The 17,636-nt window shown below is 43.0% G+C and overlaps 1 protein-coding gene across 1 annotated transcript; it reads right to left on the reverse strand.

Moving 5' to 3' along the window:
* Nucleotides 1–525: 525 nt before the first annotated feature.
* Nucleotides 526–11,685, reverse strand: gpc2 (glypican 2; the record flags this gene model as incomplete). Its single annotated transcript, XM_083786239.1, has 11 exons — nt 526–806; nt 1,494–1,666; nt 2,333–2,469; nt 2,617–2,763; nt 3,917–4,047; nt 5,422–5,587; nt 6,571–6,651; nt 6,854–7,029; nt 8,174–8,308; nt 9,062–9,220; nt 11,514–11,685. 11 exons carry the CDS (start codon nt 11,683–11,685, stop codon nt 526–528), a joined length of 1,758 nt encoding a protein of 585 aa, XP_083642365.1.
* Between the last annotated feature and the right edge of the window lie 5,951 nt (nt 11,686–17,636).

Consider the following 17,636-nt stretch of genomic DNA (forward strand, 5'->3'; position numbering starts at 1 on the left):
TGACTACATCTTAAAAAAAGAAATCTGCGATTATCTTAGTTTTAAGGGTAACTGTTGTATATTATATTGCAATATTACACTCAAGGGGGTTCTTTGTCATTAATGAACTTCTGCGATACCTTTCAGAACCGCAGGCGTGCATTAATGACGATAAAGAACACCTTTGAGTGTAATATCTCTTAATTATTCCTCCTCCTGAGCATTAATATTACATACCAATTATTATTATATATTTTCTTAATAATCATTTAATTTAATGGATGGCAGTATTATCCCCTGTGGCTTGTAAAGGAGGGGAAAATAAACTATCCAATTTGAATATTGTATGCAGTGAGTGAGCTGGTTGTCTTCAGTTATTGCTAACCCATAAATGTGTCTTTAATTAGCTTGTCAATATTTTGACTTTCATCTGCTGGCGTGACCAAATAGACTTATTTTTAGAAATCATGTGCTTATACCAACAAGACCCAAATCCCCCTCCACCTCTTCACCTTCAATCAACTCTTCTCAAGTTGCAGTAAGCAGCTATCTCCACACGGGGGCAGCAATGACCATGACGGACGAAGGCAACAGCATGGAAAGCACAGACAATGCCAGGCGGCTGCTGGACGATTTAGCTCGTCCGTGGCCATTGTTCCTGTTCCACTTGGAGCTGTTTCTTTCTCTAACACGAGGGGGCTTGCCAGGGTTGGTGGCTGGTGTTCTTGGGGGTTTGTTGTAAGGCGGGGAGTAGGGCCCGTAGCCTGGCCAATCATCGTTGTACCGCTCACCTTGGTCTAGGCCCCCTGAGCCGCTCCCTTCCTCACCTGGAATGAGAATTAAAGAGGCCTAAGACTGCGTTGTGTACACAAGTTAGACACAAATGTTACTTGTACATCGTCACTGCCAACAAGAGTCTACATTGAGGGTCAACAATAGTGGTAGTTTCTCTTTGTGGTAATTCAATAAATGGGGGTTGGAGTAAGAAATAGAATGTATGAACACAGTGAGATATGAGAGCGACCAAGAAGAGAGACAGGCCAAGGAAAGGAAACTCCCTCCATCATAAAAGTTCCTTTAAACATTAGAATGTCCAAATGAGTGACCTACCTCCCTGCACCATTCAGTACACATAATATGCATGCAAGATTACAAAATAAACAAATTGAATCAATAACTTGAGTACCCGACTTTATTGTACTTTTTCCACAGAGGGCAGTGATAATCCAAATATATATAAATATTATATTATTATACATGCTGTCTGCTCGATATCAATGGCTTCTCAGTGTTTTCACCCTTTACCTGTACTATTGCCAACTGTATTTTCTATTTTAAATTACCATCTTGAATCAGTGACGAGACGTGTCAGCCAGATCAGAAACAGTTGATGACTGTGTAATTCATGACATATCTCCTGCTGCCAAATGTATACATACAAAACAAATTTCAATTGTTGTAGTTGGGTGCATGTGCACATTTGTGTGTAAGAGTCAGGTAGAAGAGCAACTAACTGTCTATGAAGTCGGTGTCCTGGCCGGCCTGTGCATGTCTCAGTTTGTTGGTGACCACCCTCAGCTCCATGATGAGTTGCCTGGTCCTGACGTCCGGCCGGGCGATGTCCACCTCCACCTCCGGGTTGTTGATCTGACTCACCAGCCCGTCGCCCGTCACGTCAGGGAGGTACCTGGAGACACACATAGCCTTATTAAATGCATAATTTTTTCTTTTCAAGGACCCCCAGTTTGCATAAGCATTAGACTTTGATTTGATTCGATACCATTTTGTTTTTAAATCTCTGAGACCCCAATCTACACTGCAAAATCACAAAAGTGTTCATTTGAGATGAGTTACAGAGCCATTATGGGTCCATTTTGTCTCTGCTGGTCCCTGCTTCAACTTTGAAAAACAGTAGCATGCATGATGTACAGATAATGCAACATTATTTAATTATGCTCCATTTCTCACTCAGATTTATTGATTGACTGAAATACTTTATTAGCAGTTTGCAAAAAAAGCAGACAAAAGTACAGTTCATTACAAGGTTTGGTAAGATAAAGGCACACGCAAATGAATGCAAAATGTACAAACTGAATTATTCATGCGGTCCTGGTGTTTACTTACACACCCACGCAAGCGAACGTCCTCAAACACTTCCATGTGCAATGCTGTTACCCAGAGCTCTCTCGCTCCCAGCTCTCTCCTAAGCACTCATGGGTGAATGTCAAATAAACCGCATTTCTCTCCACCCGTTTATATTCTGCCACCTTTACTTGTCCCCACCCCAACCCGTATTGCCTCTCCTCCTAATATTCTCTCACACACGCATTCACACACATGCGTGCACACAAACCTCCCACGCGTCTGGCCATTCCAGCAGCGCTCCTCGTTGGTGATATCGGCGGCCATCTTGTCGTCATTACAGATGGTGTGTGGGAGGGACACCCAGAAGCCTCGCATAGGCCGCAGTCGCTCCTTCAGCTCTGTGACCTGGAGAATGGAGGCGGGATGAAGGAAGGATGAACTGCTGTTGATGACTCACAGAGGCTTATTAAATCACTTTCTTGCTGTGTTTGCGGGAGTATGAATGCGTTGGTGCCAAGAATGTAGACAGAAATGACTCTCTCCTCCACCCACCAGTCGATCCAGGTTAGTTCCAGCGGCCGTGGTGGGTTTTTCCTCAGGGCTGTAGGTGTGGAAGGGCCTCCTGTTGGTGCCAGGCTCTTTGGGGGACCGCTTTGACCGTCCCGGAGCTGGCCGGGGGCTTCCACAGCCTTGGAACACCTGGAGGGAACAACAATAGTGGAAAAATATATAATGGACATCGGGGTGGTTCACCACCGTGAAAACTGTGGCTCGAATCCTCCACAGTGAATCCGGTGTGTATTCAAACAAACAAACAGAATTGGCTGGGTAAGGACAGTATGTTCCTTCCTATAACAAAATGTTTGGGATATTTTGGTTGATTGGAACATGGACAGTGATTATTGTCGTCATGGATTTTGTTATGTACGGTATTCCACATGAATTTCAATAGCTAATTAAAGTAGGGGTGCACGATTATGAAATTATAACCGATATCCGATCTCCGATTATTTGCAGGGTCATATCTGCCGATACCGATTCTGACCGATTCCGATATTATACAGAGGACCACAATGGAAACAAGCCTAGGCCCTAGGGGGGGCTTGGCCCAAAGCTTGTTAATAAAGTATTCAATCAATCAATAAATAGGCCCAGGCCGTAGCGTAACGGTCTGGGCACCGGACTGGTGATCCAGTCGCGGTGTGCCGTGGGTTCGACTCCCGGACCCGACACGGCCTTTACCGCATGTCATCCCCCCATCTCTCTCCCGTTTCCTGTCAGCCTACTTTCTATCCCTTAAAAAATCAATAAAGACGTAAGCCGCAAAAGAATATCTTAAAAAAAAAAAAAAATCAATCAATAAATAGCCTATACTCTTTTCCAAGTGTCTGTTTTCACAACTGAATGACTACTGAATGAGAGTACACAAATTAAATGTAGAAAAAGAAAAGGCTTTTCTTCTAGACTAGACTTTTGATATTTTTGACATTTTTCATTAAAGAAAATTTAGCTGGTGAAAAACGATGAAATAATATTTAGTATTTTGAGACTGTTCCGATACCGATATGGCCAATTCCGATTATGCTAACGATTAATCGTGCATCCCTAAATTAAAGACATTATTCCAACCTAAAGTCTTATACTGTAGCTGAGTGCAGTAAAATTAAAATACTGATACAATATCTATATTTATTACAGTTAAATTAAATGTTTACATACATCTACAAGCATCCATTTTGTCTGTTTCCTCATCCGTCCATTTCTCTGTTTCGCCATCCACCCTCCCATGACACCCCATCATCCCCCTCCCTTTTTTCTCTCTCACTCCAACCATTCATCTATTCATCCTTGCCTTTGTAGAGATGGTGACGCTGTTCTCCTGCATGTGCATGATAGCTTCGGACACCTTGACAGAGATGGAGTCTGCAGCCAGCTCAATGTTGAAGGGCCCCTCCAGCTTCTCTGACACCTGGTATAATGCATCTGAGGGAGAGATAGAAGCAAATGTTGAGGGGTGAGGAGAAGAGGTAGAAAGAGAGACGTCTCTCTAGTTTGTTTGCAGTGCAGTAATAAAGCACAGAGAGACAGTATACAGTTAAATCCATACATTTAAAATACACAAGATTTATGTCTTACCCAGGATTCAAAAAGCTAAATAAATGTCTACTGCCGAGCTAGGCCAGAAAGCCTGTTTGGGCAGTGCAGGATATGTATTTTCTTTGAGCTTCATGCAATACCTTTTATTGAGTAGCGGTCCATACGTGACCAAATAACCACCCTGTAAGAGCAGGGAGACAACCTCTAACCACCACAGTGTGTGTAGGTCTGGTCTGTCTGTTTAAGCACTGATTGTCTGTTTGTACCATGACCCACACACAAGGAAGGAGGGGTAATTACAACCCAGGGTCAATTGGTCACACACACACACACACACACACACACACACACACACACACACACACACACACACACACACACACACACACACATAAATAAAATAGACACTTTTTTCTGTATATCGTCCAATTTTATAAACAGCTAGTGTAGTGTCTGAACACAAACATGGATGGAGAATTTACGTCATATGTGTCTGAGCAAATCGGCTGGGTATGTCGGTGGCCACCCTTGGCCAATAAGGGACCTAACATATACAGAATTATGCTAAATAATGCAGTGAAAGACAACTTATGAAAATATCTTACTGCAATGAACAGAGAGATAGAGAGAGAGAGAACGAGAGAGGTGGAAAACAGAGAGAATGAAAGCAATGGAGAGCAGGATGAGTGGTGGAGGGAGGAAGGGGGGCTCATTGGAAATGGAGCCAGTGGTGTATGAGGAGAAGGAGGGAGCATTGTGGAGGCAGAGAGGACATGGAGGAAGGCTGAGCTGTTTGATGAAAGCGCGGAGCAAACGCAGGAAGACGGATCAATTGTAAAGGAGGAGGGAGGCATGAATGTTTAATGAACGGCCAAATCATTAGGGGAAGGAGGACAGACACCAAACGGAGCACACCGAGAATGAAAGAGACAGCACCAAAGGGGATGCTAGTTTCATGTGTAGCAGGGCTCCACACTAACTTTTTTTCACCACTGTGCAAAAGTGAATGTAATCCGTCCCCAAATTATTTAAGTTATTAATTAATTATCATTATTATTTGTTATTTCTAGTGAAATATGCTTGGAAGTCCTTTAAAACGATAAATGACTTTTCTTGTAACCACCGCGCTCTGACTTCTGGTGCGCTATACACTTAGATCAACATCAAGAAATAAAGGTACTGCGTCGCACACAGTAGCAAGAGTGAGTTTTAACTTTTTTATAATTTTTTATGACAGTTTGTGACGGCCTTATCACTTACCAATAAAGTTATTCCATTCAGTGTCAAGGTCAGCCTGATTGGCTAGGCAGCCCTTCATGACGTTGAGGCAGAGGCCGTGACAGGGGCGCAGGGTGGGCATGCCCCGGCACAGCGGACAGTACCACTGTCGCATCAGTGCACGCACACACTCTGAGCCTGCAGTCAACTGGAATAACAGGAGGGTGAATGGAGAAATGTGTGAAATAATGAACAGATGACTAAACTGCATTTAAAGACATTTGGTGACACCGTGACCTCTGGTAGCTACGTTCGCTGTTAGGACGGCGAATCCAAGAATTCCGTTTGAAACAAAAACAGGGACGTACTGCTTCAAAACGAATGCTGCAGGGCCCTACCGCTGAGGTTATTTTGGAAGCAAATGTCAGGGGGCAGTGAAAATGTATATGTGTTTAATTGTAATTTACATAATATGTTGTCTATAACAATGGTTCTGGCAAAGAATAACTAAGGCCTATCGTGTGAAGAGCCAGTAAACAGCAATCAATCAATCAATACATTATTTAAATGGTGCCAAATCACATGACAATTTGTCTCGAGAAAAGAGCAGGACAGTTGTTCTCAAAGATCCAGGGGCCCTCAGGGTCCCTCGACCTTTTAATGCTTGACATTAAAAGGTTTGAAAACCACCAACATTCCCCCATGAGCAAGCACTTGGCGGCAGTGGTATAGGAAAATCATATGGATGATAGATCTCGGCATCCACAAGGGAACAGCTTGGCTCCAATGTGGCCAATGTGACGTCTATGATGTATCTGTAATATATATGACTCTAAATTTGGGCAAGGTTTCAGCTCGATCCAAGCCCCTTTGACTTCCGTTATAAAATGTACATTAGATCAAAATTCAGAAAGTATAAAACCGTGGAAGTGCACTTCTTTGGCATACTGGAAGTGTGCCTATACAAAGTTTGCTTGTGAGATTTCCCCTGGATGCACGCACGCACGGATGAACGCACACACGCACGCACGTGAAGATGGATTTATCTGTATTGTCAGGGAGGAACTTGGAAGATGAGATTAACAATCTCGCCTTTGGTTGTCACTCGCCAACCATGGTGGCATTCCCCTATAACCAACTCAGCCAAACATCCATTACAGATCACCAGACACCACTCGTGGAGCAACGTACCTTTGTTGCTTTGTTCACAATGTCTCGACCAGTGGCTAAGGCTTGAGACAATGCTCTGGCTGCAATAAAGGCCCTGGACACCTGGACACAAATAAACAAAGACAAGAACAAAGACATTCAAACATGACAACAATCTTCTGAGGGAAAAGAGCATAACGGGATTTAATCAATCACAGGTAGAATTGTGAGCGATGAACTGCCAAACAGAAACAGTTTTCAGTAGTTCACACAACATCACACACACACACACACACACACACACACATACACACGTCACACACACCTGTACGCGTAGTTTCCGCGGCACATCTCCAAAAGGCAGCAGCTGTTCAGCATGTTTGTTGACGCACTCAAGGTAGTCCTCGCTGAACTGGTACTGAGGGTTGACTAGAGAGAAGACCCGCTCCACTAGTCTGGACCAGAACTCGGACAGAACCTCGGCCAGACTTACACTGCCCCCTAGTGGATAGACGGAGTGCAAATGAACACGGTGAATTAAACTTTCTTCCTTCTGAATAGGGTCACATAATGCAATGGAATTCTTAGCATATATAAATAAATAATGGAAAAGGTCCATTACTGACACAAACAAAGTCTGTGTTCATGACATGTGGCATATATAGCTCCCCAACACAAAATCATGTCTGATATGCAAGACATGTTCTTTTCAATACAGCAGACATTAAAAGGTGTTTTCATTTTATAATCATTGTGATAATTTAATTATGAGCCAATTCAATTATGTTTCAAATAAAGGCAGAGGGGCTGTTCAATTATGTTGGGCTGTTCAATTATGTTGGGGATGACAATTCAAACTGGTAGCCAGATCCTCAATTGGTACCTATCCATTATGAAGTTTACAGTGTGGGCTCCACAAATAAGCCTACACGTGCTGTTTGGCAGACAGTAACAGGTTGACTAGCAGTAACAGCCTGTGACTAGGCTCGCCAGCAAGCTATCATGCCAAAACAACGCAACCCTGAACTGAAATAGAAACAACCTGGCATCCATGGCTTTCCAAATGTCTATCTTTCCATGGTGTTCTAATTCTCCATGGCATTCTACTTGAAAGACACTGCTGCTACTTTGACAACATTGGTCATTCCCACTACCTCAATAGGGATTTGGAGCAAGGCTATGCAACCCTAGAGAATCTAGCTATGACCATTCCTGGAACTAACAGTCTTTGCTAAATGTTTTAAATAGAATAGAGCACCAAAGACGGTTTTTCGCTGTCATGGTAATTAATTTGCTCTCAGCTAAATTAATATAAATTATAATGAACTTCTACTGTCGCTCAACCTTGTGTCCAAAGTTGGAAAGTGGAAATCTCACCCATCTTGGCAAATTTGTATTAATATGGAAACATAATGCTACTGTTCCAGAATGTTTGCAAATGTCACAGAACTCCTTCCCTTGTAATTACCTTCCACTTTGCACCCTGTATGAGTGAGTCTCACACAGCACTTGAGACACAATGTAATGTGGTGTATGATGGAGGTGTCTTGGACATGTGGAGGATATGTGGACTACTATGGCATCAGGAGTGATGGACACAAAGTCACAAACATTAAGATGTCAATATGTCAACTGATTAACTAACCGGAATAGTAACGACGCAGTTCCACAAACAGCTCCTGGAAGACGTGAGCGTTCTGTGTGAAGAGGCGTCCGTAGGTCTTGGTAAACATCTGGTTCATCGACTTCTCTGACAAGTCAATGAGCTCCCTGAAGAACTCTAACAGAGAGAGGACAGGCAGAACTGAGTCTATCTCCCACCCACTCCGCTCACTTTCCTCACTAACATCCATGCCAAGTTTCTGCATTTCTGTTGTGTTGACCCTAGCTCAACAGCGCAGGGGATGGTTACGTGATAAGGGGTGGATTTGTAAATCAGCTCTCCCACACTCGCTCAGTGTTATATATGGTAGGCCTACTTTGGCATTTTAATGAATCATCAACAGTTCCGTTACATAAACAGATGGAGGAGGGAGGAAAATAAGACGTATTAGAAGGAAGTAGAATTGTGATATTAATAAACATGTAGTCACACTGTAGTCTTTTTTCAACACTGCATTTATGGTATGAACAAATAGTTGAAAACAAGATTCCACTGTAGTTTCTTGTTAGTACTTGAATGAAATTTGAATGAATTCTCTTGAATGAAATTAGCTTTATTTGCAGTCACGGATTAATGTGTGAGTGAATGCTACAAACTTCTCATGCACTCACTAGTTTACAATGTGAAAACTAGCTGTGAACACAAGATAGCTGATAGCTCACTTTAAATTAATATTTCAGGGATTCTGCACATTTTCTCAACCACAGGGCTGATTTATGCTTCAGTGACAAACTGAAGCATAAAGTGTCGCTACTCACTAGACAAAGCAAAATATCTTCAATTGGCAAAAGTGTTGCCTCAAATGCCTCAACGGCCACTTTCACAGTTTTCATTTGAAGTTATGCTGCATAACACAGTCGGGGCCCTCACCATCAAACTTGCGGTGTCTCTGGGTGAAAGTGGTCAGAAGGAACTGGCTGGTATCCTCCGTGGCTTTGTGGAAATCTCTCTCACTCTGCAGGGCCAGCGTTTCCTCCATCTGGCTGGAGCAGCAAGTGTAGTCTTGGGGACACAGCCGCAGGTGCTCACCTGGTACAATGGGAAACCATTAGACCACAGCCCCAACTTCTACAGCCAATATAGGACAACAAAGGCAACGTAGATAATGACACTGAATTCTAAGGTAGTTGATCTTATTGTGATTGTATAGTTGTGTAGACTATTTTTGAGGGGCACTAGCTGCTAGACCCTCCAATGCACGCATGGCTTTTGAAGATAACGTCATATGGCAGCATTTAGAGCACTTATGACATACATTGAATGGCAGCCAAGTCGATGGACTTTTAATGTTTGTTTAGGGCAGCAGTAAAAACAAACATTCACGATGTGAGACGTCATGATGTGGCCGATATAAATACAGTGGGTGTCCCTCACTTCAGTGTGATTTTTCCGATATACAGATTCTCATATTTGAAATTGACAATATGACTTAATGTATGGCAACACAAACATTAAATGCCATTGACAATGAAAGGAAAATGTACGTCATATGCAGACGAGCAAATTGGCGAACCAATCACATACATTCAGCTGTTCATGAGATGATGTATGATGATGTATAATGATAAGAGCACCCCTCACTTCACACGGGTGTGATTTATTTATTTATACTATAGAACCTGCAGCACCGATCCAGCCAATATGTCTGAGTCATAGTGACATCATGCCTAGGCCTATATACAGTATTGGCATATCAGGTTTGTTTATGATTATGTCTGAGTCAGAGTGACGTCAGAGGTCCGCCAGCCCTTAAGCCAATTTTAATATAGGATTCAACACTTTGATACTCATTTAAACATGAGCATGTCACTTTCTACACAGTCGTATAGCACTGCTTTCACTCCCTTCCATAGTTCAACAAAGGACATTCCACTGATTCTTGATTTGACCATTTGGAAACACACACACACACACACACACACACACACACACACACACTTGTATTGCAGTTTTACACAATTAGATAGGCTATAGCCTATACCAGAAGTAAATTGTCTTTATTCTATTACTGATAGACTAATTCATAATTAAAGACTATCATTACGACTATCAGCTCAAAACAGACGTATTACAGCGAAAGTGGGCTCTATCATTCTCTTGTTCATCAACGTGTGCCATTACTGCCAGAAAATCTTATCAAAGATAAGGAAGTAATAGAAATTTGTAATTTCCCTGCATGAATAATTCAGACGCAATCTGTCTTTCTTTGTCAACTCAGGTTGGGCCTTTGATATGTTTGAGGTAATGATATGTAAATTGACAACCAAGTAAATGTCAACCAATAAAGACAACAATCTGGCTTTAGGAGAAGGTATTGCTTGTATTTAAAACATTGTCTGAATTGTAATTGTAACTACTCCACCCTCTGCTTTTTCCCCTTTCTCTGCCTCTTTTGTTCTCTGTGTGTCAAGCTATTAGCCCTCTCTCTCTCATCCCTCAATTTCCATTTCTAAAACTCCCTCTCCTCATCCCTCGTTCTCCTGGCCATCTGCTCCCCTTGCCCACGGGACAGTCAGCCAAGACTTAGAGATAGCCCAACACACACACACACACACACACACACACACACACACACGCACACACACATGCGCGCACACGCACACGCACACACACACACACACGCACAATCAATATTTCATGCTCTCAGACTCAGTAACATACAGACCCAAATCCTTCGACAATATAATCATCATCACATACGCAACACTGCATTGGTCGACTGAAGACTTAAAATTGCTCAGAAATACCACCTGCAATAAAGGCTTATGTCTCTCTTGACACATGCATGACACATGCAATCAATAATGCAATTATCTCACTGACTCATTATAGTGCCAAGCCCTTTAAACCTTTATACTCCTGCCTTACCCTTTGGGGCTTTAGGGCATCAGCTCTCTCCATCTCCCCACCCCTCACATGCGTGCGCGCGCACGCACGCACGCGCACGCACACACACACACACACACACACACACACACACACACACAAGTTCAAGTTAGCATACAAGCACACAAATATGATATGGTAGTCCATATATTGTTAATCCCCATGTTCCTAATTCTGATTATTATCCACAAAAGCCAGGCAGGCATGACTGAATACATATAATACCAGCTACCAGCCAAATACTAATTAGGGGCGAGGTTCTTTGTTGCGCCGGTGTGCACTTTGCTCATCCTCTTAGGGTCCAGTTCAAACAACTGAGGCAGGGGGAACATGCCTTGTCCTTCATTTAAATAAAGCCCACGGAATAATAGCCTTTGGGACGGAGTTCCCCGTGCGAAACAGGATGATGATCATTTCGGAATTTAAGCCGCCTTACCAGAGATTTGAGTCAGCGGAGCGGTGTTCGTGCTGTAGCCTTTCTCCGAGTACACCTGCCGGGTCTCGGTGCAGCTTCTCCCCGCTGTCGCGGGGCCCAAAGTGTGTGACAGGGCAGCCAGCATGTAGGGCAGGACCAGCGGGTACCGGCGAAAGGAAAGCCGGGGCTCCATCTTTGTCAACACTTTAAATCCAGCAGCTGCTTTAACGGGCTATGAGACGTTCGCGAAATAGTGCAGTCTATGAGTCAAGTCAAAAAGCAAAAGTAGACATTAGAAATCACAGAAGCGTCACTTGTAGCCTACTATACACTGTAGTACTAGTATGCCAACTCGTCTAGTTCTCGTCTGTTAAATCTAAAATACGCGTCTAATCATCTCCTCTATATCGCCTCAGTAAATCATTTTCAGATAAATCCACCTCCGGCTTGACGACTGACATATGTTTTCTTTTTTTTTTCCTTTTCTTTTTTGTGCCTATTTCAGTACTCCTTCCCTCTACGAGGCTGCTGTACATACAGGTTTAGACGGGAGCATGGGTCCTCGCAGCATCTCTACATCTACATCTCTCTGTAGTTTGCAGCCTATCAGTCGCGGCAGAACAATGGACCAACAGGGAGGGAGGATGAGCTGCCTGCCTGTGGTGGAGGGGAGGAGGGGTCAGCATGGTGGCGACTGTTGCAGGCATGGGGCAGAGAATCTATCCCAATCCCATAGCCAAGACAAGTGTTGGGTCCCTATGGTTGGGTCACGCCACGACTTGCTAGAATTGGTTGCCAAGCAACCACCATTTAAGGAAAAAATATCAGGATGGACACAATTGAAAATATAATCTAATTATAGTACCAATTAAATAGCTTGAAGACAGATATATTTTTCACAAGAACACTAAAGAAAACAAAATATGCACTGCAAAACCATGAGGTGGATTAATGTCCATAGACAGTGTCCAATGAACAGTGAGTATTTTCAGAAAGTTGATATATTTTGAGAAATGTGACATCCAAGTCCCTATACTAGCCTAGTCTGGAAACACTTATCCTTGTAAATTGTAGGCCTATTGGGCCTATTTGTTCATTGGCATTGTTCAAGTGCATAGCTACCAAAATAGACTACCAACTACCAAAGATAGAGTGGTTGACTGAAATAAGCATTGTCAATGTTGGCATGCAAAATGCAATATTTGTCTTCCCCTTCACAATATTTTTGAGTGGTGCAACCACTCCTACAACCAGCTTGCAATGTCCTCGTACGTGTTTGTGTGTCTGTGTGTGTGTCTGTCTCGTACTTGTTTGTGTGAGCATGAGTATGTGACTTAAAAATAGCAGTAGGGGGCGCCAGAAACAGTGAGAGGGGTAGTGACTCTAATGAGAGAGAGTGAGAGAGGTAGTGACTCTAATGAGAGAGAGAGATAGAGAGAGAGAGAGAGGGGGGGGGGGGAATTGCACCACTCAGTTCACACGTGTGTGATTTTTTCATTATGCCCAGATTATTTGGACAGATTTTTATTTTCCTTTATGTTCTTGGTTACATCCTTGTAAATAATTTTCTGGCCTCTCAGGCTAGTGCATATAGTTTATTTTCTTTATAGTGACTGTTAAAGAAATGGCCACCAGGCCACATTGGTGTTGTCAGAATAAAATAAAGTACTCCATTTTCCCAATGGAGTTGAAATAATGTTTTGTTGGTAGTACTCTGTGTAATCATAGTCATCACATGACTGTAGGCTATACGAGCCTGTATTGGAGTTATAATTAGTGAGATTTGGAGCTATAGCTATACAGCCAAATGCATGTAACAACAACAATGTAACAACAATGTTCAAATTAAGCATTTAAAATATTTCTCAACAACCCATTGAGTTGCCCTCTGATTTCTCTTTCATCATTGAAGCCACCCACAAGACCCGCTCTTCTAGACAGCTCGTCCAAGTTGTAACAATATAGGAGCGTCACACCAGAGGACATATTGCAGCCATTCTCTCTGTTCCATAGTGGTGCGTAAGGCAGAAGGGGGTATGGAATATTGTGAGTTGTGCTATAGACATAATGTTTTAGGAGGGTTATAAATATAAATATAAAAAATAAAAAATAAATTAAATCAAATAAGACATTCTCACGCATCCTACAATCATTATTTGTAATTGTTTTGTAATAGTATAGTCTAAATATACGTACCCACGCACGCACACAGTACACACACATTTTATAGACGTTATAGAAGTGAAGTTGGGGGAAGGTAGGAGTTAAGGAGAGAGGGAGGCATGGTTGAGTCAGAGCCATAGCTATTCTATGGCTTTGGGTTGAGTAATGAGAGTGTAAACAAGGCCCTTAGAGGTGACAATGAGTGTGTTTATCATGCACTGTCAGTAGCTGACTGATGTGACCCAGTGGACTTGCATGGAAAGGATGGGGACACTTCCATTGGGTCAAACAGTTGATTGACTTGCTGGGCTGTTGGGCACTGTTATGTGGTATTGTTTTTTTCAAGATATAAGCTGTTAAGAGTGGAGGATAATGGGTGCCGTTAGTAATAGAAAGGAGAATAGCTTTATAGGCTACAGTAACAGCACAAAGCAAGCAGGGATTCCTTTGAAATACATCATTTGAGCCCTCCATATCTGCTGTATATGGCTCTCTGAAGATATCTGTCAACCACCCAAGATGTTTTACTTTGTTCTAAAAAATAAATAGTATTTATTGTTATAATTTTCGCGCTGACATAGTCAATAAGTATGGCTTGCCTGTGTGTGCACTACTTGCAGTGGTGCCACGTCAAGTAGTTAGGGATTTAAATACTCAATTTACAATAAGAACTGCTCGTCTGTCGCGTTATAGTTTCTGTCCTGGGACGTCTTATCTGGAAATATCTACAAAAATCAGTCTGTGGTATCTTGCAATTATTACAATCCACACTTTTAACGTCTGCACGTGTGTGTTTCTCTGTGTGTGTGTGTGTGTGTGTGTGTGTGTATGTGTGTGTGTGTGTGTGTGTGTGTGTGTGTGTGTGTGTGTGTGTGTGTGTGTGTGTGCGTGCGCGTGGGTGCGTGCATGTGTGCGACTGCGCGAGTGTGTGTGCTGTTGAAAGAGAACCGCAGGGAGCTGATGTCCATAACAAACGGTACCAGTAAATACAACATCATCTCCCAGTGCACAAACTTGGACACACATCATCAGTGTTGTTATCTGGAATCATTGGATGTTTCAGGTCTCGCTCGCTCGCTCACACGCAACGCAACACACAAACACACACACACACACACACACACACACACACACACACACACACACACACACACACACACACACACTATCATTCTCTTTTGCCTATTCTCTGTATATTTAATTCTGCAACCTTTTCCTTCCTCTTTTGTCCTGGTTCTCTCTCTCTCTCTCTCTCTCTCTCTCTGTCTCTATCTCTGACTGCCTATAGTCTATACTCTATAGTCACTCTGTCTTTCTTTTTGTCTGTGCCTATCTGTTATTTGTGTACATCACTATATGTGACTATATTATGTGTGTGTGTGTGTGTGTGTGTGTGTGTGTGTGTGTGTGTGTGTGTGTGTGTGTGTGTGTGTGTGTGTGTGTGTGTGTGTGTGTCTGTTTATCGGCCGGTGGCTGATGGCTAATAATCTCTTGTCAAGCAAATGAAAACCTCTGCTAAGCCCCATGTGCTGCAGCAGATAAACGTGTTACAGCTTAGCTTCCTCTCATCTGTCTGTCTTGGTCGGCTTTTGTGTGTTGTGTGGTTATGTCTGCTTGGGTATTTATTTCTGCATGCATACTGTATGTACACTATATGACCAAAAGTCACTGGACTCTCTTTCTAATTAGTGCGCATTGTTCCAGAGAATGCCGCATTCTAGACAATTGTGTGCTGTCCATGTTTTTGGCAACAGTTTGCAGAAGGGTATTTAATGTGTCAGAATGACAATCCCCCTGTGCCCCCAGTGGCCCCACACACTTCCCCATACAACCCTGTGCCCCCAGTGGCCCCACACACTTTCCCATACAACCCTGTGGCCCCACACACTTCCCCATACAAAAGTTGTTAGTTAAGATCAGTGACGAAAATCTTGCCTGCAGAGCCCTAACCTTAAAGGACAACTTCACTACATTTCAACCTATCTTCATATACATAGTTGCTCTTTCATGTTCATGATAAAATCTACTTGGTCTGTGTCTCATAGGAGGGCTGTGGGCAGTTCAGAAACCCATCTTTTAGTGTCATCATCGATGGAGAATCCAATAAAGTTACAATGCGATAATGGAAGCCATCGTTCTCGCTAGGGATGTCCCGATCAAGTTTTTTGCTCCCGATCCGATCCGATTCCGATCATTTGATTTTGAGCATCTGCCGATACCGATTTTTCCCGATCCAATATTTATATTTATAGAACACATTTTGGGAGTTTAACTACCTCGGCTTCGCCTCGATGGTTGAACTCCTGGTCGGTGAATTATCAACCGACAATGACCACCTAGCCAGATATTATCCCTTACATAAGCGGGGGCAGTGTCTTGAGTGTACAGGGTTTGATGAGGTCTGGCCATATAATGGAGCGTGTCTTGAGTGTACAGGGTTTGATGAGGTCAGATCAACATATGGAATCAGAGTCAGAACAGGTCACCTCCATATATGGATGTCTAAGGGTGGCAATGAGGGCAGTGTCTTGAGTGTACAGGGTTTAATGAGGGCCCAGGTAGGGTCGGGCCTTAATTTTCGGACCTGTTGAGAACTAGTTTTCGCCGACTGCACTAATAACTTTGGGGCGGGCCTGTCTAGACTTTGAATGGACAGGTATCAGTCAAAAGGGAGACATCGAAGTGGAAGGACGGGTGAACTGCAACATACGTCGCAACCAGTAAGACGCCCTGGGGGGGCGAGAAGCGAACCAGTGAGACGGAAGACTGCTGGGCGAGCGCTGGTGCTTTGGCATGGGGGGTCAGATCAGCATATGGAATGAATTCTGTATGAGGTCAGATCAACATATGGAATGTCAGAAGGTAAGATAAGGTAAGGTACATTTTATTTATAAAGCGCCTTTCAAAACAAATGTTACAAGGTGCTGTACAATAAATAAAAATAAATAAAACAAGAGCATCACATAGATCAACAATAAAACGACAACACAATGCAATACAGAGTATAGTAAATACGTGTGCAGTACAGTACATACATAGATATAGACAGTATTACAAACCAAATGGGTTTTTAGCAGCTTTTTGAAGCTATCGACAGATTCTGCCCTCCTTAGGGAAAGGGGTAGGCAGGGGCTACGGACGCAAAAGCTCTATCGCCTTTAGTTCTTTATTTCATTTTAGGAACAGTTGCCGGCCGGCTCCTATATGCAGATCTAGGTGATCTTGTATGGTTATAGATGTGGTCAGTGACGTGATCTTCATATATGGAGATGTCCATATATGTTGGCGTGACGTGTCCAAAGGCTTGATGTCACGAAGTGTGACCATATATGGAGGTGTGGGCTGACTAACTGACGGACGGGAGATTCAGGTTTTCATAAGTAAATGCGACCTATGGTCAAAAATAATAATAATATACACACACACACACGCACACACACACACACACACACACACACACACACACACACACACACACACACACACCATATATCATTTCCAGACAGCACCACAATGCTTTAAGACACCGTCTAAAACATTTGACCTTTTATAAATTACATAAACGAGGTAGATACATATACTGTCATGTACTGCACCGCCCTGCTGTGGAGGAGGCCCTCAGCTGATCAGTGAGAACAGACGAGACAGAATGACCAAGCATTAGACACGCCCATTTGCTTGTGGTTGTCTTGGAAGAGCTCTGCATTTGGTAAACACACAAATGGCTGTATGAGTAATACTTACTGGTGTTTATGCATGTGAATGTGTGGGCGGGCGTGATGCAGTGACAAGACTGAGAGACACAAAAATGGAGTGAGATGAGAAAGACATGGCATAAGTTTGGAGAGAAATAGAGAATGTGAGAGAGAGAGCTTGAGCGTGTGTGTGAGACCGTGGGTTTGGGAGCCACTCAAGCAGATTGCTATGTTAATTGCCTGCTGTCTGTGCAGCTGGTGAGTTGGTAAATAAGACACGTATAGG

Source organism: Protomyctophum parallelum, assembly GCF_964188405.1.
Source record: "Protomyctophum parallelum genome assembly, chromosome: 16".
NCBI classification, from domain to species: domain Eukaryota; kingdom Metazoa; phylum Chordata; class Actinopteri; order Myctophiformes; family Myctophidae; genus Protomyctophum; species Protomyctophum parallelum.